The sequence below is a fragment of the Mesocricetus auratus genome, unplaced genomic scaffold, assembly GCF_017639785.1.
Source record: "Mesocricetus auratus isolate SY011 unplaced genomic scaffold, BCM_Maur_2.0 Super-Scaffold_100038, whole genome shotgun sequence".
NCBI lineage: Eukaryota > Metazoa > Chordata > Mammalia > Rodentia > Cricetidae > Mesocricetus > Mesocricetus auratus.
In genome coordinates, this window is record NW_024429216.1 from 3,642,228 (window position 1) to 3,668,399 (window position 26,172).

Below are 26,172 nucleotides of genomic sequence, written 5' to 3' on the forward strand. Positions count from 1 at the left end.
GAGACTATCTGGGCTGCACACATTGGTGCCGTCGGGAGACTATCTGGGCTGCACACATTGGTGCCGTCGGGAGGCTATCTGGGCTGCACACATTGGTGCCGTCGGGAGACTATCTGGGCTGCACACATTGGTGCCGTCGGGAGGCTATCTGGGCTGCACACATTGGTGCCGTCGGGAGGCTATCTGGGCTGCACACATTGGTGCCGTCGGGAGGCTATCTGGGCTGCACACATTGGTGCCGTCGGGGGACTATCTGGGCTGCACACATTGGTTTCGCTGGTGCCGTCGGGAGACTATCTGAGCCGGTTTCCTTGCAGAGCTCAGGTAGGTGCAGAGGCCTTTGAAGGGGTCTGAGGTCAGATGGCAGCCTGCACGGGCCTCAGAGTCAGAGGATGCTTCGGTCGTCACTCGCTCTCAGTCCGAAATGCCCACGTCATTGTGAGGCGCCCAGAACCGAACCGGACCCACCCTGGTAGGGTCAGCCCGCGGTGTTCTAGTGCTGATGCCGGTCTGCGATGAGGTTTGACTTACAATAATGACTTTATTTTATTTTAACATATTTAATTACAGAACATAAAACAGCTGGGGGGGTGGGCCCCAGCTTTGCCCCACCCTGAGGCTACCAGGAGAAGACCTCCCTGATGACCCTCTTTTGGGATCTTCCTATGGTAAGGCCCTATTGCTTTACCAGGGGAGGAGCCATGCAGACAAGGGGGCGGGACCTCCTCTTGGCCCCACCCCTACCCGGGTTGGCCTTCCCACCATTCGAATGCCCAGGCTGTGCCCTACCCCAGTCTCGGCTCCTTCCTCTGACCTGTCCTCTGCCTGTCCTCTGCCGCCCCGCGCTGCCCCCACCCCCTCTGCAACCTAAAGGGGAATAAATACAAACTTTACAAAGTAAAAGGGGGTCCAACGTTGCCCTGGGGCGGGGCAGCAGGCCGAAGGCGGGGCCACCCGGCTGGGCGGGCCTCGGGTCACTGCCGTAGAACAGCTCACATCATCCCTAGCTGCAGCAGCGTGTTGGCGTATGCCATGGGCTTGACGTTGGGGTGAGGCTGCAGCGGGAGAAGGGGAGGGGCAGTCAGAGGCCCCGCTCACGCTCAGCCCCTGCCCGGGAGGGACTCTGCCCAGCCGACCACTCACCACTGCTGTAAACTGGTGAAACTGAGGCCGCAGGTCCGAGCCCTGCAGGTGGATGTAGGAGGCTTTGTTTCCCATCTGGTCACTGCAGGGACAGGGGCAGAGGGGCCGCATGGTTGGGGCTAGAGATGAAGAGAAGGCGGGAGACAGAGGCGGGAGGGAGGAGGACGCGGGAGGGGGCTGCAGGGAGGAGGAGGAGGAGACAAGGGAGAGACACTCTGCCCGCACCGCAGACGGCTGGAGGAGGAGGAAAGCCCGGGAAAGGTGCGGGAGCCTGGAGACCCCAGCTCACCACCACTGAACTGACTGGAGGCGTAGGGGACAGAGCGGCGTGACACCACCAGGATGTCACGGTCTAGTCTAATGAGAGCCCACACAGCCCGTGGTCTGGCTTCCTCCACACACATGGAGTGGGGGGGGGCGAACTCAGATGAGGACCTAACACCCGGGGCTGGGGACAGCGCCCGGCCCACAGCGTTCACCACAGCACCACGGATCCATTCTTTGGTGTCCTTCCTTCGATGGCACAAGTTTCCCGTGAGGAAAGTCAAAGCCCAAACCTACCACAGTGGCTCATGCCTATAATCCCACCACTTGAGAGGCTTGCAACAGAAATGTCATAAGTATGTGTGACACCACCCTGGACTACATTAAGACCTGGTCTCAAAAGCCACACAAAACAAACTCTGTGCCTGGGCAGGGGGGGCTTGGGGGGGAAGACATACCAATAGTTGGGGGCAGAGAAGACGGTGACACAGCGGCCACCATGGGCCACCTCATAGCCTTCAGCCTTCACTTCATGGCTACGGATGATGTAGTCCAGTTGGTTCTCCTCCAGGAAGGCTTTGGTGACATCAGGCCCAAACTGACAACTCACACCCCGCTTGCTGACGGAGCGCCCGTTCTGGGAGGAGCAAGGGGACAAGAGACTCTGGGTGACTGCCGGCTTGGCTGGCCCCCTCAGCCCACACTCACAGCAAGACACCACACTCACCTGTGGCTGGGGATCTGACCACAACAGGTCACACATGGGACCTGGGGGAGGGGCAGAGTGTTAGAGCCTTGTCTTCTGGGCTGACCAGACAGGGGCCTACCCCACAGTACAGCGTGGTGGTAGCGGTGCTGGGGTCCGGTCGGGGACATCACTCTGGCCAGGGCTCAGGGCCTGCACCAGGTCTGAGCTGGCTGCAGCCTCCCCCCCATCCAATGCATTACAAGCCTGAAGCTGCCCGAAGCCTCCTGTGGCTCCCCAGTGTCCAGCAGCAGGGCCCATGCTCCCACAATGTCCGTAGCTCTCAGGGTGTGGCCTCCCGTGTGCCGTCCAGCAGGACCCTGAGGGCCAGCCCTATCCACCCCACCCCTTCGCTCTCTGCTCTCCCCCCCCACTGGCCACACCCTCGCCCTTCCTCTGGGGCCATCTCAAATGCCACCACCCTGCAGAGGCCACCCACATCATCTATGTCCTCAGTGACACAGTCTCTGGGACTTTAACGGGCGGGGGGGGTCCCCTCACCTGAATCTGGTGGCTGCCGATTCCGCTCAATCTTCCGGATGTCATCCAGGGTGACGCCATCCTCACTGAACAGGCCTCCATGCATGATCTGGGGGAGGTGTGTCTCTTTGAGGAGAGGAGCCCCGCCCTGCCCCGCCACCTCGAACCAGCATGCTGTCGGCACGGGGTGGGACGACCTCGGCTGCTCACCAGCACTTTGCCGTTGATGCACTGGGCCAGCGGGAGCCACTCGAACACCTCACTGAAGAGCTCGTACATCTGGGCCGTGTACTTGGCCTTCACCTCGCCCTCGAACCCGTAGATCTGGTTCATGTTGTCTGTCTCGTGGTTGCCTGGCCGCAACAGGGGGACAGCAGAGGGCCCCTCAGCCTCCAGGCTATCACATACCTACCTGGCGATCTCAGGCGTAGACTTGGAGACAACATGGCACTGCCCAGTGGTGGCAGGCTGGCACTGAGTCTGGCAAATGAGTGTCCACCTCCCTACTCACTAGTGCTAGATTCGTTTCCCCAGGAAGGCTGTTCACACCTCTGCTACATATAAACCAGATAAAGGCACCCTTGAACCTCTTGTGTGGCACCGGCCAGCACAGGGCAGGGAAGCCCCGCACCGAGCTGTCTGTGGCGAGTGTGGCACCTCAGCACACACGCTGTGCAACCTCACTTGGCGGCCCCACGCAGAGCTTGGTGAATTCACGAAATGTGTGGCTCAACTACTCTTTGATTTTCAGATGGGGAGACTGGGGGTGGTGGTGGTCACGATAAAACCCTCCTTACCTCGAAGAAGATGAAAATGATCTGGGTACAGGAGCTTAAAGCCGAAGAGGGTGAGGATCACTTCAACGGAGAAGGAGCCGCGGTCTACAAAGTCACCATTAAATATCTTTCTTGTCAAGGAAACCATGGTGCGGGAGGTGGATGGGTCGGGGGCAGTCCCTCCTGTCCCCCTGGTGCCAAGGTTCCTGTCAGCACCTCCAAAGGGAGTGCACCCCTGGCCCGCCTTTGGACTGAGGCCGTCACAAGGACCCAACGTCCCCTGTCTTGGGGAAGCCAATGGCAGAGCCATTGTTCCCCAAGAGCAGTCCTCAAACCACACGAGATGGGACAGACCCTTCCTCCCAAGAGCACACAGCCTAGGGACCCTACACTGTGGCTAAACATCAGGAAACTATCCCATGCCAGACACACGAGGAGAGGCTGGGTGGTGGTGTACGCCTACAGGCCCAGCACTCGAGAGACGGGAGGCAGGAAGCTCAAGGGTTAAGGCCAGCAGGTGCTATACAAGGCATCTTACCTCAAAAAAGCCCCAAATGAAACAAGACAAAACTCGAAAATACTGAGCGCGGTTCTGCTCATCACCCCCCAACAGCCCTGCGAGGAAGACCTCAGCACCCCACGGCCCAGATGAGGGAACGGAAGCTGGAGCACGAGGGCAGGGTGGCCACTGCTGGTGTCACAGAAAGAACTGGACTGGAGCAGCAAGATGGCGGTTCTGGGGCTCCTCCCGGCGGGACACCGCCCTCTCCACATGGGGGCACACGGAGGATACGTAAGGGTTGGTCTCTGAGGGTAAACCGTTGAGCTCAAATATGTTGAGCAGGTCATAGAACTGGCCGTGGGTGTCCCCACACACTGTAATCTTCTCTGTCTGGAAGAAAAGAGGCCACCGGAGAGGGAGGGGCCCAGAGAGAGATGTGGGGAGGGGGCAGAGGGGAGGGGAGGGGAGAGGTCACAACAGATCAGAAAACCCATGCAAGACACAAGGGCAGGGGACATGGCAACGAGGAAGGGGGCGGGTGGGAGGGGCGAAGGTCATGCAGGTGGTCTCTCAGGTACCCACTGGGCTGCTCGCCCTCCCCGACTGCACGTGCCCCTCCACCCTGCACCCGCAGCACAAGGCGCACCTCCTTCAGCGTCGTCTCCACCAGAGTGCTCAGCTTGCAGAGGACTTCCTTCACCTGTACTAGGATCTGGAAGACAGGGCAGGCTGTAAGGAGAGCTGGCTGGGGTGAGAGCTCGAGGTGCGGCCCCTTTAAGGCCCTTGGAAACCTCAGCTGCCCAGGAGCTGCTGCGATGGCCCGGACTACTGGGTGCTCACCAGAGACTGAGGTGGCCCTCAAGAGGGGTTGAGGGGCCCATGTGTCATTCAATCACCGTGACTGGGGGCTCAGCAGCTGAGAGCATTGGCTGTTCTTAAAGACGACCAGGGTTTGATTTCCAGCACCCACATGGTGGCTCATCTTTTATAATTCATCAGCATTAGGAAACACAATGGTGGGTTCACAGTATAGGAAATCTTATTTAAAAAAAAAAAAAAACAGCCTAGAAACAGATAGCTGGTTTAGTGTGTAAGAATGCTTGCTTGGCTAGGATTTGAAGGATTTGAGTTCAAATCCCCAGCGTGTGTGTGTGTGTGTGTGTGCGCGCGCGCGCGCGCGTGTGCACTCACACGCCTGTCTGTCTGTCTGTCATTCCAGCACTGAGGGGGCAGAGACAGGCGGATTCCCGGAGCCTGTGAGTTTCCAGTTGATAAGACCCTGTCTTTCGCCTCCCCTGGCACCTGCAGGTATGTACAGGTGTTCTCACGCCTACAGACACACATGCATGCACTACATGTGGGTGCACGCACACATACACAGAGGGCCTGCACACATGTAAATACATGGTCATAAAGCTCCTGAAAATATAAGCCTCTCTCTGCAGAGAAGGGGGCGGGGGACCTCCTACCCTGCAGGGGGTACTGGCGTTCTAACAATCTGCTTAAGGGGGTGTGTGGGGACACACCTGTAATCCCGGCAGGTTAAGTTTAATAACTTGGGATATATTCGTTTTATTCTTTTTATTTTTCAGACAGGGTCTTACTCACCGTATATCTCTGGCTGGTCTAGAATTCCCTATGTAGACCAGGCTGGCCTTGAACTCATAGATATATTTACCTCTGCCTCCCAAGTTCTGGGATTAAAGGTGTGCGCCACCACACACTGTATGGCCTGGGGTATACAGTTAAGACCTTGTCTCAACAACCCCTTCAATAACCTTAAAGATAGGAAAACACTAGGACGCTCGCTGATGTTACTTTCACACACTGACATGACTTCGAGAAAAGCCAAGTGTGTTTACCAGTGTTCTAGGCTGTGTGGACAGCCTGTGGGTTGCCCATATTATTTACTACTCGGTGTCCTATCAGGGAGACAAGTGAACACACCACAGTCCTGCAAGTGGATGTTCTTGTCTTAGGATACAGGTTAGGATGCTCCAATTGATTCTCAAATGGTTCTGTTAAAAGCAAGGGATGGAGTTCCCACACCCTTGAGAAGTATGTGGCTATTAACTGCTCGTCTTTCAACTTCCATGCATGTTTAACAACAACAAAAAACCCCCAAAAATTTGGGGAGAAGAGAAAGCATCATAAAAAGAACCCCAAAACCAAAAAACACCAGGCAGTGGTGGTGTATGCTTTTAGTGCTAGCACTCGGGAGGCAGAGGCAGGTGGATCTCTGTGAGCTCAAGGCCAGCCTGGTCTAACAGAGAGTTCCACCACAGGTCTCGGAAAAAAAAAAAAACCAAAAAAACAAATAACCCCAAACAAAACAAAACACTGGAGGAGGCCACTCAGGAAGCTGTAAAAGACTGCTGATCTTGCTACACCAAACAGCCAACATCACAATCAAAAAGAAAACTAACAAAGTCACCAAAAAACCACCAGCAAAAATCCTGAAGGAATCACACCACAGACAGTGACAAGTAGTCCCTCAGAGGGGTGGGGTAGGGGCGGGGTATAACAGCTGCTCAGGCTGGTGGTGGGTAGCTCCTGTTGGGGCTAAGCACTGGGGAAGGGGAAGGCAGTGACCATGGCAGGCTGTGACTGTATCACAGGAGGCTAACTCTATCATAGAAACGACTTCTATTAGGGGTTGGAGAGGTGGCTCAGCGGTTAAGAACACTGGCTACTCTTCCAGAGGTCCTGAGTTCAATTCCTAGCACACGCATGGTGGCTCACAACCATCTATGGTCGTGATCTGATGCCCTCTGCTGGCATAAAGTAGTACATGCAGATAGAACACTCATATACATAAATAAATCTTTAAAAACAAACAAAAACAAAACTAGTGACTTCTATTATCTGAGTTCTGAGATTCCCTCCCAACCATGCACGTCCTCTCTTACTCAAGCCCCAACCTGGGCCAGCCATGCTCTCAAAGAATTCCTTTCTGATGCCTTCCCAAAGGTCTCCCTTGGAGCCGGGGTAGTTTTCCAACCCCGCACTGTGTAATGGCACTGCCCAACACCTACAGAGTGTTGCGGTGTTGGATGAGGATGTGTGGGAACCCTCAGCATGGTGCCCAGCACGCAGCACTGGCCCGGTCTCAGATGTGTGTGGCATGTGGGTGTGTTACCTGGTAGGCACACTTCCGGTGCAGTTTCTTCTGTTCCCTGTACCACTGCATGAGCTCTTTCATGAAAGTGATTGTCACTTTGCCGTCCTCCAGCTTCGGCCCACTGTATTCATCTTCAATGGCTGGTGTGTGGACAAGGGGGACAGTTAGTGACGTCAGCCATGGGGGGGGCAGGAAGGATGGGGTGATGAGATGAGGCAGTTAAGATTCCCATGATGCCACGGTGCTCCTGGGCTAGCCCACAGCTCCTAAACTCCCTCAACCCTCTGGCCAGTTCTAGGCAGTGGCTTCCTCCTTTGGCACCTGGCCTGTGGAGAGCCGGTTCCCCCTCCCTGTGCCCCACATTGTAAATGAGCGGCTAAGAGGGTGACTGCCAAACAACTGCTCTTCAGATTCACAGCCCAGAGCACCTGGTGACCTTCAGGTGACATCAGAATGTGGGCCACTCCTCCTAGTACTGTGCACCAGCAACACAGGCTGAACTGCACAGCAGCGTGGCATGTCCATCAGAGGCACGGTGCACCGTGCCTCCAGGAAGTCAAGGCCCACTGTGAAGACACTCAGGCCAGAAAAGACGATGACGCACTCCCTGGAGGATGAAGACCCCGAGAGGGTGTGTCTGGGAGGGAGGCAGACTAGCTAGCTCCTGTCACGCTGTCAGGAGGCAGGTCCTCCAATACAGCTGGCTCCCAGGCTTCTCGGGGCGAGCAGATGAACTTGAGTCTGGTGGCACAATGGTGACGGTCTAACCCAGTGTCCGTCTATGTAGTCAAGATCCCGAGGCAAAGCCAGGGACCTGGGAGCTCCTAGTCTAGGACCCACGGAGGACGCTGGAGGGCAGCTCACATGTCCATGTGCTCTTCCCCTCTGCAGCTCTTCATTTCCAGACTGCACACTCACTGACTGGTAAACACCCTCCTGGGTTCTGTGAGTCACTTGACAAACTAAGGAAGCCTGAGGAGCGGACCGTGGGGAGGCCTGATTCATCCCCGGTGGGTCAGAGGCATGGTCAAAACAAATCTGGGACTTGGAACAAGCAATGCCGTGGAGGCGGCAGGTCCCACATAGGCACCCTGGCACACACAGGCACACTCACCCAACACGGTATTCAATGAATGTGTCTCTAAAGGGTGTCTGTGGGAGGGAGCTTGGGGCTGCGCCCCAGTGTGTCAGAACTCATTAGAGTCAGAGCCATCTGCAGATGGTACCCACTACAGCCTGGAGGACCTGGTTACTGGCGGAGAAATCTGCACTCCGTCTTGGTGACCAGGAGTCTGTGCTGACTGCTAAGCCAGACGAGGAAACACTGTGATCTGCTGATATACTAGGGCCCGGAGTGGGATTCGCTGGGATGGCTCTGGTTCACAGGAGTGTGGTCCGGAAGGAAGAAGATAAGAGGGGGAAGGAAGGAGTATGACTTCTGGGTGACCACGTGGTCACACATTGTACAGGGACACAGCTGTGTTGTGCTCTCATTAAAGGCGCCAGCTCCACATTCTAAGAAAATGTGACGGGCTCACTTTCTTGGCAAAGCTTTCTAAGATGGCTACAACTGCAGCAGACAGTGTTGGGTCCCACACTGGCCTGAGACCCACTTCAGCCTCCAGCAGCATCCGGGGAAACGTCACACAGGGACAACAGACAGCACCTGCTGGACCTCTGGTCACCAAAAGTTAAAGGAAGGGTCAGAGGGAAGACCAAGACACTTCTGAGGGCAGAAGGCCTGGTGTGAAGGAGGTGTTTGTGATTCCAATAGCAGCTCCCTAAGGGAGACTTCCTGCAGGGGGTTCTGAGGGTCCTAATGCAGGACCCTGGCTTTGTCCTGCAGGGGCTTCTGAGGGTCCGAATGCAGGACCCTGGCTTTGGCTTAGAATGTTGCAGAGCTGAGGATACACCAGGCTGTGTGATGGTTAGTGTTACACAGAGTCCAGAATCACGGGGAGACGGGCTGCCGGGCCTGTCTATGGAGAGATTATTGTACTGACTGAGGTGGGAAGACCTGCCCACTGTGGGTATATATAATAAATAAATCTTTAAAAAATGTAAAAGGCGCATGTGGTGGCACATGCCTTTAATCCCAGCACTCGGGAGGCAGAGGCAGGCGGATCTCTGTGAGTTCCAGGCCAGCCTGGTCTACAAGAGCTAGTTCCAGGACAGGCTCCAAAGCCACAGAGAAACCCTGTCTTGAAAAACAAACAAACAAAAAACCCCAAAAAATGTGAAGGTTGGAGTTGGAGAGATGGCTCAGCAGTTAAGAGCACTGGCTGCTCTTGCAGAGGCCCCCTAGGGTGGCTCACAACCACCTTTAACTCCAGACCCAGAGAATCCAATGCCTTCTGAGGGCACAGGCACACAAGCGGTGTACAGATATACACATGCAGGCAAAACACCTACACACACTGAAATAAAATGAGTAAGACCTCACAGGTTGACAGGACTGTGACCCGGAGTGTTAATAGCTGTGCTAAAGGTTCACAGCTGGTATATTTGGACACACTTCCTGTGACATACATACCCCTTTCACCTGACTGTATTATGGGATGTACAGTATACCTCACCAGGAATTGCCTTCGCCATTAAACACAAGCGTGGAGTCCACATTCTGGCAGGAGTAAGTGGACATTATCAAATAAGAACTGGGCATGCTGCCCAAGCCACGTGCAGCAGGGACAGGAGGGCTAGTCAGGGAACATTTCTGGGCAGCAGCCCTAGGCATAGCCTTGACTGGGGTTTATAGCAAAAACTCTGGGCCAGACAAATTCAATGTGAGGGCTTTCTCTACCTTGCAGTGGGACAGTGACTGAGGCTGTCCCTGTGTTGAAGGGGACAACCTGAGAAACCATAACTTCTAGGTGAGTCACTCTAGGGACAGCAGGGTTCACAAGCATCACATAAGTGGCGACACCTGGGAAGGTGGGGAGAGGCCCTTAGGAGCAGGGGGACCGCTCCTCAGGCGCACTCTGAGAAGCTGGGTATTTCCTGACATTTGGACAGTGCCTACTCACAGCTTGCAAAGGACCTAAAGCTGCTAGGTATAGGCATGGCCACCCCAATGTGAAAGGACAACCTTCCACCCGGGAGGATGCCTCCCCCACAGAAGCAGGGGAACAGCTCTGCTTGGTGCCTCCAACAGACTGGGTGGTGTTGAGCCCATGCCTGCACCTGGGCTGACACACAGTCAGACGGGAAGGCAATGGGAGCCTGGCCTGGTAAAGGGGTATGTGTTTGGAACACAGACCCAGGAAGGTCGGAGGAGCTCACTGAAGCAGGAATGATCGATGCCCATCAGCAGTTCCCTCATGTCCCCAGGGCTCATGCAAGAAGGTCACCTGCTCCAGGAAAACGAGTGGACATGGGAGCCGCAGCACTGTAAAGATGGTGCAAGTGCTGGGAGCTATGGGATAGTCCTATGGGGAAGCACCCTCAATAGCTGGCGAGTTGGGGTGATGCTGGTGGCCTTGGGGGCTACAAACGGGTTGACAGGACTCGACACTGTCTCTAGAGACTGTGGCTTTGCTTGCCTGGTGTGTGGGTGGCTGGCTGGGGAATGGCCGGAGCATGCTCAGGAAACCAAAGGACAATGCACAGACCTGGGGGACAACTGTCATCTGTTCACACCCAGTGACAGTACAGACCATAACATCTAACCCTGCAGGGAGACCTGCTCCTTAGAGCCAGCTCACCAGAAGTGGAACAGGCACCCAAAGGTCTGACTGACTAAGGTGAGAGGAGATATGGGCCAGGGTGACTCCTGTAACCCCAGCACTTGGGAAGTTGAGGCAGGAGGATTGTCATGAGTTTGAGGCCAGTCTGGACTTGAGTGAGAGAGATCCTTTATGTCCCTGACCCCCATACACACAGAGCCTGGACTCACACACCTGAGAAAAACCCAAGGAACACGTGACTGGGGGCGAGAGGGTGCTGTGAGCAGACAGCTCTTGTTAAGAAATACGTCACACAATCCTACTGTTTCTTCCTCCCCATCTCCGTGTTCCTTCTCTGTCCCCAAGTCAGAAGCACTGTCACAGAGTACTGGAACTGTGGCGGATTCCTAGGCATGGCACTCCCTGTGGTTTGAAACCCCATGCCGATAGAAGACAGTGTCCACACCCCATCGGGCAAAGCCAAGGGTGACAGCGAATAAGGCCACACCATCCACAAGACATGGTGGTGGCAATGGAACCAACACTTGTTTGGCATCACGGGCCCTGAGCCTAACTGCAGGGGAACGGACTAGAGCAAGGCACTCGTTAGGCTGTGACACAAGAAAAGTTCCGAGCCACTTCATGCTTAATCAAGGGTTCCCACTCTTTTTTTTTTTTTTTTTTTTTTTTGGTTTTTCTGTATTGTTTTGGAGGCTATCGGTCCAGCCCGGTCTCGAACTCACAGAGATCCACCTGCCTCTGCCTCCGAGTGCTGGGATTAAAGGCGTGCGCCACCACCGCCCGGCAAGGGTTCCCACTCTTATGATTAAGATGGAGGGGAGAGGGCTAAGGAAGACAGTCGGCAGCTACGGGTGACGCCTACATTCCCAAACGTCCCCCGAGACCCCGCCTTTGCCCACTAAGTGTGGCAGTGAAGAGTTTGTAGGGACTGTGGCGTGCAGCCAGGCCCACTCACTCATGCTCTCTATGTCCAGAGAGTCCACGACAGAACGCCTGTGCTCGTCGCCCGCGATGGCCCGCTCGAAGGCCTTCTGCTTCACAATCTTGCTGCACTCCTGGTATTTCATCTTAGCATCCTTGTCGTTTGGCTTCACCTTCACCACCTGGCCAGGAAGAGAGGGAAGAGGTGTCACACTCTGGAGGGTCAGCCACCTAGCCCACGTGAGCCACCAGGGAGGGTCACTGCAATTGCCTTGGACTGCACAGCCCTGAGCGGAGCAAAGACCAGAGTCAGACCGCCTGGGGGCTATCACATGGTAGCAGGACAACCCTGGCCTTGCCACCCAGGGCTCAGTTTTTATGTCCCCACGCCAAGTTGCCCCCCAGGGTGGCTTTCGAGGTCAGGGCATTAGCATGTTCAAATGCCCTCACCAAACAACTGTGGCCCCGTTAAAACCAAACGGGGACCCAGCTGAGCACACAGGTCCCAGGCTCCCAGCACAGCCAGTGTGGGGAGCGGAGGGGATGCTAGGCTTAGAGCAGCATGGACTGCTGACACCTTACTGTCCCTTAGTCTACAGTGGGGGTCTGCTCAAAGGACAGAGGCAGGAACCAGGGCCTTGGCACACGAGGTGGGCCGTGCAGGTGGTAGCCAGCAGCTTGCTTCCCCTGGGGCTTTGGAGACTGAGGCTCCAACTGTCCTGTGTCCTCTGGTAATGGGATGGGAGACGCAGTCAAGCCCTCCTAGCTTAGCCTGGGGTAGGCGAGCTGGCCTCAGTTTCCTCTCTGGGAGGGGACACTGGTAACAGTATCACCGGAAAGAGCTGTAAGAATGAATGAGGCAGTTCTGGGGCCACAGCAGGAAAAGGAGCCTGCCTGCACTGCTCCGTCCTGCTTCCTGCAAACTCCAATTCCAGGAGCTCAGAGACAGAGCCGGGCCTGGTGGTGCAAATCTAATCTCAGCGATTAGGAGGTAACGATGACTGTTAATACCAGGCTAGCTGGCCTACAGAGTGAGACTCTGGGCAACAGACTTCATCTCTGAGCCTTAGCTCGGCTGCCATAACTGTAAGGGGACCAGTCTGACCTGCTGATGTCTAACAATTTCCTCGGAGACTGAATCATTCCATCCTACAGAAAGACTCTTTAAGCAGACAGATAAACAGCTCAAAATGGCTTCAGGAAGTCCCTAAAATTGCCCGGATTCACTAGGCCCTCCCTGCCAGAGTAAGCAATGAAGACGGCTAAGAGTAGCCAAACTACAAGGGAGTCTCTGAGACCAGACCAGCTGCCTAGAAGAAACAGAAACCAGCCAATGTGCCTGCAGGAGGTTTAGACCAACTGAGGCACCAGGAAAGAACATTCTCCAGTATGCTGAGCTGTCTGTAGCTGTGCACTCCAGATTCCTAGCTCTGTGAGCTGTCATCCATGCTGGGGCAGGCTTTGGTGATAGCCGGTCATTTCAATCCTATTAGGTAATCCCGATAAAACTCACTGGTTCATGAAGTTGGACTTTGGCGGTGCGGTCTGTTGCAAGATCCCTATCTAGGGAAAGCAGACGTGTGTTGTATCTACCCCCCAAAAGTTTTGTTACATCCCTGCTGACCTTCACAGCCACCCTAAAACTGGCCCTCTACAGCTTCTGTGCATTAGAGAAGGAAGTCGTAGCGCTGGCCCTCAGAATGCTCCCTGCTCCCCCCCTCCTGCCCCAAAGCTGGCTGGCTGAGTGAGTCAGAGCCTGGGCAAAGACACCCGCTACTCCCTGCAGGTGCTTGGCCGGGAGCAGGCTGGGCAGACCTGGGCCGGGCCACCCGCCAGACAGTTCTACTGGGGAGTGGGTGTGGCGTCAAGCTTGAGGGCTGCCAGCTTTAGGCAGCCCTTAGAGTCCTTCCCAGGGAGCGGCGGGGTGGCCAGTCTCCCTCTACTTCCCCGGATGAAATCCACATGGCTCCAAGTCTGGCCCTCAAGGCCTACCCATTCATTCTATGTGGCCTGGTTCTGCCTCTCACAGGGCCAAGTATGCCACACTGCCCTTGCCCACACACTTCTAATTCCAACCTCCTTTCTCCTATGAAGCCTCCAGGCTGGGAACAATGTCCTTCCCACCTGACCTGGCACTGGGGCTACAGAGCTGTGTCCTCAGCAGGACACGAATGCCTCCTAAAGGAAGAAAGGGTGGCAAGGATGTCCCAGAAGCCAGACCTGTCTTCAGGTGGACTGCAGGCTAAGGAGAAAGATGGAGTTGGGTGCGGCCATTGCGGTGAACGACTCTGTGTGTGTGGTGTGTGTGTGTGTGTGTATGGGGGGGTGGGGAGCAGCACAATCCCCACTAGACAGAGTGGTACAGTTATTAACCCAAAAGGCCAGGGTTCTGCGCACTCCTGGATTAGCTTGTGTCAAAGCCCAGGCTTCTGAACGCAACCACCCATGCGAAGCAGAGAGGTTAACAGTGCTCCAGGCTCGGGGTTCTGGCCTTCCAGGGCATGTGTCTTGCTCATTCAACACCCCCAGTTTCTAGAGCAGGGAGTGGTGCTGGCACCCCACAAAGACTGGTGTGAGACTTTACTAGCAGGCCCACCCAGCAGCAGCAAGCACTCCGTTCCCAAGCCTGCTAGGCAGTGTGGCAGTGATGGCGAGGTATGACAGGAAAATGGCCCTGCCAAGCTCCTCTCCCGAGGACGGGTACGGTCTCATACCACAGACTCCTTGGGGGCTGAGACCCACTGCACCAGAACTTAGTGGCAGCACTAGACATTTCATTCCTTTTTTCGAGACGGGGTCTCACTATGCAGCCCAGGCAGGCCTTGAACTCAAAGATCTGTTAGCCTCTAACTTCTGTCTCCCAAGTGCTAGGATTAAAGGCATGCACCGCCACACCTGGCCCATGATCATGTCTTTAAAAAGTGGCGACCGAAGCCAGGGGCAGTGACGTGCCCAGTCTACCTGTGATTCTGGAAGCCCAGGCAGGGGGATGTCTTCATTCTAGGAGTTCAACGACAGCCTGGGTCACACATCCAGACTCTCTCATAAGGCAAAAATAAGCAACAAAAGATTCCATGTGGACTGCATCTGGGGCAGTGTTCTGTGATATTCATAGGGTTCAAGTACACCCTGCAGCACTGGGGGAAACTGGGATCTGTTCAAGGTGCATGCGATCAACCATACTTCTGAAGCAATGAGATGGCTTTAAAAGCTGCCATTGGCCAGGCGGTGGTGGTGGTGGTGCAGAGGCAGGCAGATCTCTGAGTTCAAGGCCAGCCTGGTCTACAGAGCAAGTGCCTGGATAGGCTCCAAAGCTATACAGAGAAACCCTGTCTTGAAAAACCAAACTAAACTAAAGGCTGCCATCTTCAGGGGCTGAAGGTAGGGCTTCGTGGCATAGTGCTTGATATTTGTGAGGTAATTAGAATTAGATGAGGTCCCCGTGGTAGGATCCAGGACTTTATAAAAACAGAAAGAATAGAAAGGGAGCATGGCTCAGCTGTGAAGTGCTTGCACAGCCCCGGATTTCATCCTCAGCGTTGAAAAACAACAACAAATGGCATTGTCCGCTGTCAGGGTTCACCAGTAGTCACTACTACTGGGACACGTGTTTGGGAACTTGGACTCACTGGGAGAGCATAGGCCATTCAGGGTACATACCCTCCATCATGACACCCACAGCAGACACAGGCAGTTCCACTATTACTCACACAGATTTGCTGGCAACAAGGCCTACAATCCCTCCACCTGGGAGCAATCCAGACCATCAGAGCTCCAGTCATTCAGGTCAGCTGTGGATACCAAGCAAAGTACCTACATTTCAGACCTGAGTATAAGGGAGACAGATCAGCAAGAAGAACCAGAAAAGGGCATTATGGTTCACCTGCAGAGCATAGACAATGAGATTTGGCCCAGAGGGGCCAGATGGCACATTACACAGCAGAGAAAAGCCAGGCTTCCCGGCAGGTAGACAGAGACAGCCTTACACACAACACATCCTTTCTCTAGTGAGCGAATCTACCACGACACACCCAGTGCCTGAATGATGAAGCGGGTGGGGATACCACCAGTGCTACCCGCCCAGGGGCCGGCATGGTGCCAGGAGCTTGCACATATGCAATGGTTAGGAGCCTGACTCTGGGGATTCCTGTGAGACTTCGGGGAGTGACGTGCCTTACCTCTGAGCCCCGGTTTCCTCACCTGTAAATCAGGGGACCACGGAGATGAAATGACTCTCATGGCCAACTCTGTCTGTTTCTTTTCTATCACCCTATCGGGGCATCAAAACATATTTCTAAGAAACACAAAGGTGGGGGCTGGAGAGGTGGCTCAGAGGTTAAGTGCACTGGCTGCTCTTCCAGAGGTCCTGAGTTCAATTCCCAGCAACCACATGGTGGCTTACAACCACCTGTAATGAGTTCTGGTGCCCTCTTCTGGCCTGCAGGCACACACAGAGGCAGGATGGTGCATTCATAATAAATAAATAAATAAATCTTAAAACACACACACACACACACACACACACACACACACACACACACACACACACACAAAGGTAAAGTCTATCCTAAACCAAACAAATCTCCACAGGAGCCTGAGACAGGGCAGAGTAGAGGAAGACCCTCCCACTGCCCAGGTCTGGCCTGGGTCTGCATGGCTGACCTTGTTCCAAGTGCATCGTAAAGAACACAGTGACACCAACTGCGATGTGACCCAGAAAGGGGTGGGCCCACGTGGAAGGGCTAGCTGGGAGAAGAGGGTAAGTGTGTGTAGGTGTGCCCCCGAGTGGGGGAGCAAACACGCATGCCCAGGTGCTGTGCCCTTGCAACGCTCTGGCACTGGCATAAACCAGGGGCCACAGGCCCGCTTCACCGTGGGCTGGCTACCCAGACCACATGGCTGATGCAGAGCAAACAGCAGGCCCTCCCCAAATGTACCCACTCGCTCAACCCTCATAGTGACACTGCCAACGTAGGCCTCTGTGTTCCCTGGTTACAGGCGAGGACCAAGGCATTTGAAGTAACACAGCTGGGTCTGAGCTGAGCCGGCCACCAACCTAGACATAGACATCCAGATCTTGGAGTCCCTGCCTTCACATTCTGCTCCCGTGGCTGCACACCTGACTCTAGCCCACAGGAAGAAACTGATGCTGCCGGCAGTGGACAGCACCTATGCTCACACACGCAAACAAGGCTTTTCACAGAACGAGCCGCTTTTCTTCTGCTGGAGACGGAGGGCTGATGGCAGACAGGGCTCCTGACTCAGAGACCCACTCCGTTTCAACCATGAAGCTGGGTTTCAGTCCCAGCTGTCGTTCCTTCCAGGTAACCTTGGAGAGGGGTGTGTCCTTTCTGTACAGGGGTAAATTCGACATGCACAACGCTCACAGCCATACCGAGGCCTCCAGGTACACAGGGAGGCTGGAACAGGCCATAGAGGGGGAGCCATTGGTTCATTTGCTCCATCCAAGGCCACAAGGATGTCCTGCATGCTGCGAATCTGTGCTGCTTTTACTGGTTGACGAACAAAGCTGTTTTGGCCTATGGCAGGGATGAATATAGCTAGGTGGGAAATCCAAACAGAGATGCAGAGAGAAAGAAGGCAGAGTCAGGGAGACGCCATATAGCCGAAGAAGCAGTAAGAAGCCAGGACATTACCGGTAAGCCATGGCGGCGTGGTGATATACAGATTCGTAAAAATGGGCTAATTTAATTATGAGAGCTAGTCTATAATATGCTTGAGCCAGTGGTCAAGCAATTATAATTGATATTAAGCCTTTTTATTCAAGAACTGGCAGATGGGAGAGAAAGCTCCATTTACACCACACAGTTCCTGACCCAGAGGTCACGACCTGGGTAGGTCCTCCATGAACTCCAGCATCTTCCAGGAGGAAGTTTTGGGCTGGGAGCTGCCTTAAGCCCAGCCCCTCAGGCTTGGAGGATAAGGATCCCAGGCTCCTGCTGGGGTTGTCCAGGGCTGAAAACTTAGGTGCTGGGTGTGGCTCCACCTCAAGCTGGTTCTGCAGACTGCTACGGACGTCCCTCATCGCGGTGGCATCCGCATAGCCTGGGGTACAGTTCGGATGCAGCGTGCCCAGTCTCACAGGGAATCAGAGTTAGACGACAACCCTGAGAACACTCAAAAGAACCTAGTTCCTTACCCTGAGTAAAGATGCTTCTGTGAGGCCAGAGGGGCAGAGACCCCGCCTGTCCTTGGGTGTTCATTCACTACCTGGCTTCCTGCTCCCCGCCCCCATGACCTGTATTCACCACTGCACCAGAACCCTCGCTGCTCTGGAGGTGGCCACTGCTCTGCCTACTGTAATTCAGATTGGGACATCAAGGGACCAGGGAGGGGACTGGATACCACGCTCACAAAGACGCTTTGCTTCCCACCCCCAGGGGTAGCATTTGGTCCCCTTCATACTATTGCCCTGTGCTAAGTGTCACTTGACCTAAGTTTACTTGGTCTGACCCTGAGTGACAGCAGGCACGGCTCCTCAGCCCTCCTGGGGTCCTGTGCGCACACAGAGAGGGTCCTCTGTGAAAGGGCTGCCTTCGGCAAGGTCAGCAGTGGTCAGAGTTCCTGAGCCGGGAGCTGACTGTCCGGAGGAGAGATGCCGTCAGGGGCTGCAGTGGTTCGGATCTCAGCACCGGCACTTACCGGCTGGGACCTCAGGATCCTCGCCTGGACGACATGGGCAATGTCCTTCCACTCTCTGGGCAGCACTGACTCAGCCAGCCAGTCTCTGTGGAGGGCACAGAGCACACCTGTCCCAAGCAGATGCTCTGGCAGTCCCTACTACTGTCGTCAGGACTGTCAGAGCACATCAGCAGGAGGCAGCAGTGGATGAGGAACTGCCACCTAGGTCCCTTCTCTCATTCCCATTTCCACAGGGGAGCATGTCCCTGGAGGCTGTCCCTCCACGGTGTGTCACCCTGCTCTATGTTCTTGCAAGCCCTACTCTCTACCTACAGTCATTCCCCTGCTCGGTGACGCAGGGCTCCCGCCTGCCAGTCTCAAGCTGTCAAAGGTTTGCCCGGTCCTTGCCAGCAACTGCTACCACTACTAATCACCACCACTAGACGCGGTCACAGCAGTCACAGGGCTGAGCTATTATCGACCACAGGCCTTGTGCCCGCACGGCTCCAAGCACGCACACAGCAGAAACTCTCCTGCAGCCACCCGAGGCTGGGTCTGCTCTCAACACGCTCAGGGCACAGGAAGCCAGAGAAGCCAGGTGACTTGTCCAGGGCCACAGAGTGCGTGATGGAAGAGGGGTAGCGTGGAGCTGGCTGGAGGCCTCACGGCCATTCTGGGCGAGCCCGTGTATAGAGGTGACACAGAGCAGCTTCTACCCATGCCTGGTGCCCCCCCCCATCCACTTGGCTAGGGTGCCGGGAGCTGGCCCATGCCCGAGGCCCGGCTCACCGTCTCGTAGTCACGTAGGGCAGCTCGGAACTTGCCCAGTGCCATGTTGCTGGCCGCCCGTCGGTAGTAGCCTTTGATATACTTCTTGTCGAGCTCGATGGCCCGAGTGGCATCGCCCAGTGCATAGCCGTAGCACTCGGTGCGCAGGTAGGCCAGGCTGCGGTTGCCATAGTAGATGGCATTGTTGGGGTTCAAGTCGATGGCCTGACTGTAGAACTTGATGGCGTTCTCGTAGTCCTTGGCTGTGGAGGAGGAGAAGGAGGCATGAAGCCCTGTTGCCACAGGTAGGAATCCACCCTAGACTGACGGTCCTTGTTACAAGAGAGAAGACTAGGGCTGGAGAGACGGCTCAGTGGTTAAGAGCACCGACTGCTCTCCCAGCGGAGCCAGGTTTGGTTCCTAGGACGTATACGGCAGCTCACAGCTGTCTGTAACTCCAAGATCCGACACCCCCACGCAGACATGCAAGCAAGCAAACACCAGTGCATATAAAATAAAAACATTTTTTTAACGAGAAGACTGGGGTTCAGTATGAAATCTGTCCCTTTTCCCTGTCCCCAAGGTCTGACCATAGCCCAGGTTTTGAGGCTCAGGCTACAATCTCCAGAACCTGAGTCAATCCACACAGCAGCCCAACGAAGTCCAGGCTGGGCGCTACTTCCTTCAAGGCTCCTAGTCTCCCCATGATCAGAGGGACATGTCAGGGAGTGCCAGCATCTAAGCCAGGCAAATTGAGACAGCTGGGGCCTGGGGCTGCCCAGATGCCCAGAGCAAGCAGACAGGTCCAGAGATGCGGAGCACGGGAAGAGAAAGAGAGGAAAGTCAGCTGGTGCAGCGGGCAGGGGCTGGGGAGGGGCAAGGGTAACTCCCCACCAAAGGCAAAAGGTCAGACTGTACGTGACCTGAGCCCCAGCTGGGCCCTGGGCTCTTCACCAACCTGTGGGATTCTCCGGTCTCCACAGCACAAGCACCATCTGGTGCTCACCTGACACAAACCACAGAGGCCTAGTTCAAGGTCACAGCCCCGGTCTGTACTGGCACAGGTAGGCCTGACCCCTCCTCCCCAGGGTTCACTAAACAAACAGAACTAAGGCCTTGAGCTGCCTCTGAGAGACCTGCCCAGGCTGGGGGCCTAGAATGTGCCAGCAGCCACACAACCCTTCAAGGAACCAGAGGGGGAAAGCCACATCTGCCCATCTCCCGATGAGGGTTGCTCAAGCTCAGACAGGAAAAGCCTGTGCTTGAGGTCACACGGCAAGCGGCAATGGGAATCCCGAGGCAGGCAGGAATGATAATGCCTCTACCCCTTCACGTGCCCTGGTGGGAGCCTGGCATAGCACCAGGCTCGGACAACGGGAAGGTGGCGTGGATCTGATTTTTCAGGCTGGGTGTACTTGGACAACTTAAAGACCCTCTCTGCACTTGAGTTTCAACCTGAAGGGGGGTTCCTGCCCTGAGCCCCCTTCACAGCTCTCAGAGCACACAGTGACTGATTGCCCGACCCACACACTGCAAGGGAGGTGTCTGTTTCGTTCCTAGAGCTCGCACCTGGTCTGGATACACAGCCTAGCCCTCCAGGGACTGCTGGTGTGTCAAGGAGAGAGATCTGACCCCAGATAACAGTGACAAAGTGCTCCAGGCCCAGACAGCCTGAGGGCCTGATCCAAGACCTGGGGGAGAGAGTCAGTAGAGGTCAGTAGAGGCGGCTCCACGAATGGGGAAGGAAGCAATTGGCCAAGGGAGGGGAGAGGAAGGGAAGAATGAGGGAAGGCAGACCGCACCGCAGAGGCAGCGCAGCTGGTCCTGGGGTGCAGCTCCGCAGTCCTTCCTGGACTTTGGTCACAAGGCCCAAACGTCCCCTCAGGAAGCTCCACTTGACCTCTGGTCTGGGCGAGGCACCAACCGGTCCCCACCTTCCCCACCCCAGTTCTGTCACTCTGGTTGTCTCCTAGGCCCATAAGCCCCAAGACGGCAGGACCCAGAACTTTCCAGAAGCCACTAAGGCAGGAAGGTGCAGTGGGCGGCACGGCTTAGAGGGCCCCTCTCGGGGATGTCAGTGCCTCTGAGGGCTTCCTTGGTGTCCTGGCTGGGCTCCAGAGGCTGCTGGCTAGTACTCAGTTGGGGAGACGGGACTTCACCAAGTGGCAGAGGGGTTGTAGCCTGACCCCAGTGGTGCAGATTCCAACACAAAAGTGCAGATAGACCCTCCAGGTATGAAGAGGTTCAGTTGCTTATCTTCCTTCACAGAGGAGTTCCCTGAACCACCATGTGGTCCTTCCCCAGCCCAACCCTTAGATCATGAAGACGCCTAGGTGAGAACAGCCTCCTTCCTCAGGAAGACGGGGAAAGAGCAGAGGCCTCGCTTCCTTTGGACCGAGGCTGAGTCGGGAAACAGGCTCTATACCCAGAGCCTTAACAGCAGGGCTGAGCTCACTGAGGAATCCTCTGTGACTCGGGGGTGGGCCTCCCGAGTCCCTGAGACACCCCCTTCCTTCACAGAGCACCCCTCTCTCCCAGCTGAGGCCAGAAGAGCCCAACAAGGAGAGCTGAGCACGTGGGGAGGAAGGGGATATCCGCCTTCGGTTTACACTCTGACCTTGGGCAAGAAGTTTCACTGAGTCGGCTTCCTCTATAAACCTAGACCGACCGCCACCCCCATGCCCCTGGCCACCACAGGGGTGCAGAGAAAGCCAGCTACAATTATTACTTTTATTGGTATTCTTGTAGTCTGAGCCTGGGGGTCTGTGCCTGCCACTGCCTGTCCTCAGTGGGAGGCCTGGACCAGGAAGGGCGCTCCTTCAAGCCAGCTCTAGGCCAGGCTCTTCTGCTGGCTGCCCTGCCCTAGGTTCCTGAGAGCCTGGACCTGAGGACCTGGAAGGTGGGTGTGTGGGTTAGGGGGAAGGGTCCCTCCCCATGGCTAACTCCTTCTCCCACAGCTGCGACAGCAGCCCAGTTTCCGGTCGCTTCCCTCAGGATGGGCCTGGTCACCTGGTGCTGGCAGCCTCCTAAGCCCCACAAGCTCTGCAGGGTCCGGACAGCATCTCTTGCACCCATTAACTCCCCTCCCACTTTAAACGCTGCCTCCCCTGCAGAGTCCTATTCCGCTCAAGCCACTACCTTGGCCTCCGGGCTTCCTGTCCCCCACCCCAGTCTTTAGAAGACACAGATGTGAAGCAGCTTTATTTCTCCAGAGCTGAAGGCTCAAGTCCCTTCCAGGGGCCTGCTGAAAACAGCTGTGTGTAGTTTCACCCTAACTCTGACCACCTCCATCCCCTTTGGGCCTTGACCAATCCTGCCGGTCTCTGTCTCTAGGAAGCCAGCCTCATTTCCTCCCTCCAGTCAGGTCAGAGGCTCCACCCTCTCAACTACCCTCACTTCCAACCTCCTCTCTCCAGCCGGGAGGACCAGTACCCGAACCCAGAACCGGCTGGACCACTCTCTTAAAACCCTCCATATCTCCTTGCCGCCCGTCGGGTGCCATCTTTAAGCCCACCCGGCTTCTAAGGCTCCACCTCCCGCTCCCCCTTTATTGTGTTTGACACAGTCTTGCTGTGTATTCCAGGCTGTCACTAAACTCACAGGTCTCCTGCCTCAGCCTCCCCAGAGCTGGGTTCACAGGCATGCACCACAGTGTCTGGACTTAGCACCGCTAGGGCCCACCTTTCCCTAAGATTCTAGATCCTTCTTACCCTCTCCCACTTCCTGCAGATGGATCTCTTTCCCTGGGTCTGTATCTCTTTTGGCCCATGTCTGAGATAGCATTCCTGGGGACCCCCCCACCCACTCCCTCTTGCCATCTGCCCCCCGTTTCTACACTCTCCTTCAGAACTGAGACACTTAGCCCTGTGGGCCCCCAATTCCTCCCTGGCACTCACCTGCAAGCCAGGACCTTCTGGGCTGGCTCTATCATTCAAAACTGCTCAGTCAACATCATCACCTCCATCTGGGAGCCAAGGCCTGGGGCGATCAGGCAACTGGAGTGCTTTCTGGAGAAGCCTGCCTCTCTTAGCCTGTGGCACCTCCCCTGGTTTCCCTTAGATCTCACTTTTCCTCAGCAGGCCCGTTTCCGTTTGAAACAGGAAAATGCCATTCTAGGTTCTCTGTAGCTCCCGCTTACTGTAGGTGACTTCACCCATCCATTCCCAGGGCACCTCCAACCATAGGCTGGTCACACCCAACATTTTCTCCAGCCCAGACTGGCCCAGCTACCTCCTGCATGTGTCTCTCTGGACAGCCCAGGAGACGCCACCGAGTCTTTGTAATGACTTCACAGATTTTGCATGATCTGGCTCCCTTATGCTGATCTCACCTTGTATCAGTCTTCCAAGCCCCCCACCCCCAGCTTGCTCAAACTCCAACTAAGCCGCAGGGTCCTTGAGCTATGTCAACTGACCCACGTGCAAAACTCCTTCCCTATTCCCCTTAAGAAGCCTTGCCCCGCAGGCAACCCCGCTATCCACAGCAGACTTTAGCCTGCACTCCCTACTTTGACACTTTGATCCAAAGCGCTCGTCACAAAGTTAGCAATTATCGATCCTGCTTGAACCCGAGCCAGGCGTCTCATGCATCGCCGCAGCCTCCGAGCCCAGCACAGGACAGCCCATGCAAATGTACGGAGGGAATGAATGGACACGCGTCCCCACACCTCAATGTGAGCCCAAGACCACGCCATTCTTTCCTGCTCCACCTCTGCTCTCCACTCGCTACCTCGGATCACCCCCAAGCCGCCTTCCGATCTGATTACCTGTTTCCGTCCCCACAATCCCCCCCTCCACGGGTCATACTCAACCTCCCCCGCTCGGCAAGCGCCATCGCCGGCACCTAAACACATGTCACTATTTGGCAGCGCCCTCTTCAGGTCTGACCTCCACCTAGGTCTCACGTTTGGCAGCAATCACATGTCGGTCCCCCTCCCGGCTTGCCCCCTATCGTTTGGCAGAGCCTGCCTCAGTCTCCCCCAGTGAGTAGCTTCTGCTCCGTACCCCACTTCTCAGGAGCTCTCCCCCCGGTCTGGCGTCCATCCTGGGCCTCCTCCTCGCGCCGGGCTACTCGGCAGTACCTGCTCGGCGCCCTGGCTACTGCTCCGCGTTGCCATGGTTCCCCGCGGGGGCCCAGCACCCCCACGGCCTGGGCCGCTCGTCCACCCTCCCTCACCCCCGGTCCGGACCGGACGCACCTTTGAAGTAGTCGTTGGCCTGTGTCTTGAGCTCCTCTGCCCGCTTCAGAGCGCCATCGGCCGGGGGCTCGTCCCGGGGGGGCTCAGCACACTCAGTCCGCTCGCCCTCCGCCATCGCCATGCCGCAAAGCGACCCCCCACCCTGGCAACGGCCGCTCGCGGCACCAGGCCGAACCGTCGCGAAGGAGCGCCGAGTGACCGCCGCCGCTGCCGCACAAGTGTCGTAAAGCGCGGGCCCCAAAGGCACGCCTGACGCGCCTGCGCGTCGCCGGGCCCCCCTCCCGCCACCCGCTCTAGAGTGCCGGGAGGACAAGGTGACCAGACGCCCCTCGCGGAAGGAGCCAATCAGAAAGAGACGGAGGTTGTAGTGCTGAGGGTGGGGGTGGCTCGGAGGGCGCCTGCTCCCAAAGTTAGAGAGTTCTGAGGCAGCAAAAGTTTCTTGGGTCTCAGAGACCCGGGATTCAGGGATTCGTTTAGGCTTGGTGATTGGGTTGTGATGCCTCGGGCGGTGGGGCGGGGGCTGCTTCCAAAGCAGCACCCTTCCCAATCGGGAACCTGCTCCGCAGTTGGGTGCTGCCTTGTTCCCCATGTGACCTTGAATAAGCCTTCCTCCTGACGCCCCAGTGACCGACCCTTCTGGAAAATGCATAGTTCCCCAAGGAAACCGAGTAAAATTTGAACCTTGCAAATCAGTCTTTCTGGATTATGAACAGGGCGTTGGATTCTCAAGTCTTGTACAAGTATCAACTGTACTGTGTTCTGGGTTCAATAGAATTTTTTAAAAATAGTGTTTATTTATTGATTTTTCTGAGACAGGGTCCCACTCTGTAGCCCTGGCTGGCCTGGAACTTGCTGTGTAGACCAGACTGGCCTTGAACTCACAGAGATCCACCTACCTTTGCCTCACAAGTGTTGGGATTAAAGGCTTGCTGCATCATGGTCCTTTTTAAAGGACCAGGACCGGGGATGTAGCTCTAACTAGACTAGCACCCTCCAGGCTCGAGTACCGTCCCAGCACCACATAAAACCAGACTGCAAGACGGACCTCCGTAATCCGAACATTTGGTAGGTGGGGAGACAAGAGGGTCAGAATCTCAAGTTCAAGGCCAGACTGGGGTGCTTGAGACCCTGTCACAAACACGCCGGAATGTCTTAAGTGACACCCGGGTTGTTGTCTGCCTCTCCCTTGCCTAGATCACAGCTTCAGCCTCCTCTGATGCTTACTTAGGTTCATCCTCCCTCCTCCAGTTTACCTTCCATATGGCAGTCAGAGGCATCTTGCTGGAACACTGGAAGGCTGGCACCCGCCCCAGCCTCCCATAGCTCCCCAACTCCCTTAGGAGAAAACGCAAACTCTTTCTGATGAGAAGCTGTAACTAGGCTGGCCTTCGGCAACATCTCCAGACTGCACTGCTCCCTTAGACCCCACATAACTGGGTTACCTTCCCATTCTACCTTCACAGGTGAGTCTCTGTAAATACTTCCCCCGCGCCCCCCTCCCCACCACAACCAACCCTGGAGTGTTGGTATCTTGTCCATTTTACACGTGAGGACATAAATTCACAGGAATCAATATACCCCTGAGAAGTCTCCCTGAAGTCAGAGTCCGAATCTGATTCCTAGGAACTAAGTTCCAATTTGACTGCCTCTGTCGGTGCCAGTGGAATCATGTGGGATGGTGAATTTTCTTCGGATTTTTTTGGAGGCAATATGTTTTTAATACATTCGAATCCAGCTTAGAATTTTCCTGAGACTGCGTGACCTCGGGTAAGGCATTGTATGACTTCCCCTGTAAAGAGGCAATAGTCATGGTGCCCGTGTATAGATAAATGAGAGGAGGTTTGAGAGAAGCCTGGCCTGGTGCCTCACACTTGCAACCCCAGAGTTTGAGAGGCTGAGGGAGAAGGACTGCCATGAGTTTGAGGCCAGC

The 26,172-nt window shown here is 55.7% G+C and overlaps 1 protein-coding gene across 1 annotated transcript; it reads right to left on the reverse strand.

Annotated features, from left to right (window-relative positions):
• Positions 1–521: 521 nt before the first annotated feature.
• Ppp5c (protein phosphatase 5 catalytic subunit) lies at positions 522–24,445 on the reverse strand. The gene is made up of 13 exons (XM_005086417.4): positions 24,243–24,445; positions 19,067–19,308; positions 11,670–11,817; positions 7,050–7,171; positions 4,557–4,622; positions 4,202–4,300; positions 3,430–3,535; positions 2,843–2,985; positions 2,654–2,741; positions 2,135–2,175; positions 1,866–2,044; positions 1,144–1,225; positions 522–1,055 (listed from the first exon to the last, which is right to left on the reverse strand). The coding sequence occupies exons 1-13, from the start codon at positions 24,361–24,363 to the stop codon at positions 993–995; spliced, it is 1,500 nt and encodes a 499-aa protein (XP_005086474.1). The 5' UTR covers positions 24,364–24,445; the 3' UTR covers positions 522–992.
• Between the last annotated feature and the right edge of the window lie 1,727 nt (positions 24,446–26,172).

Excerpts from the sequence above, each read along its gene's own strand:
- Ppp5c (XM_005086417.4), bottom strand. The coding sequence starts at position 24,363 with ATGGCGATGGCGGAGGGCGAGCGGACTGAGTGTGCTGAGCCCCCCCGG. Across the intron at positions 7,172-11,669 it reads TCTGGACATAGAGAGCATGA|CCATTGAAGATGAATACAGT; the intron begins GTGAGTGGGCCT and ends TCCACACACCAG. Across the intron at positions 2,742-2,842 it reads GCATCAACGGCAAAGTGCTG|ATCATGCATGGAGGCCTGTT; the intron begins GTGAGCAGCCGA and ends CACCTCCCCCAG.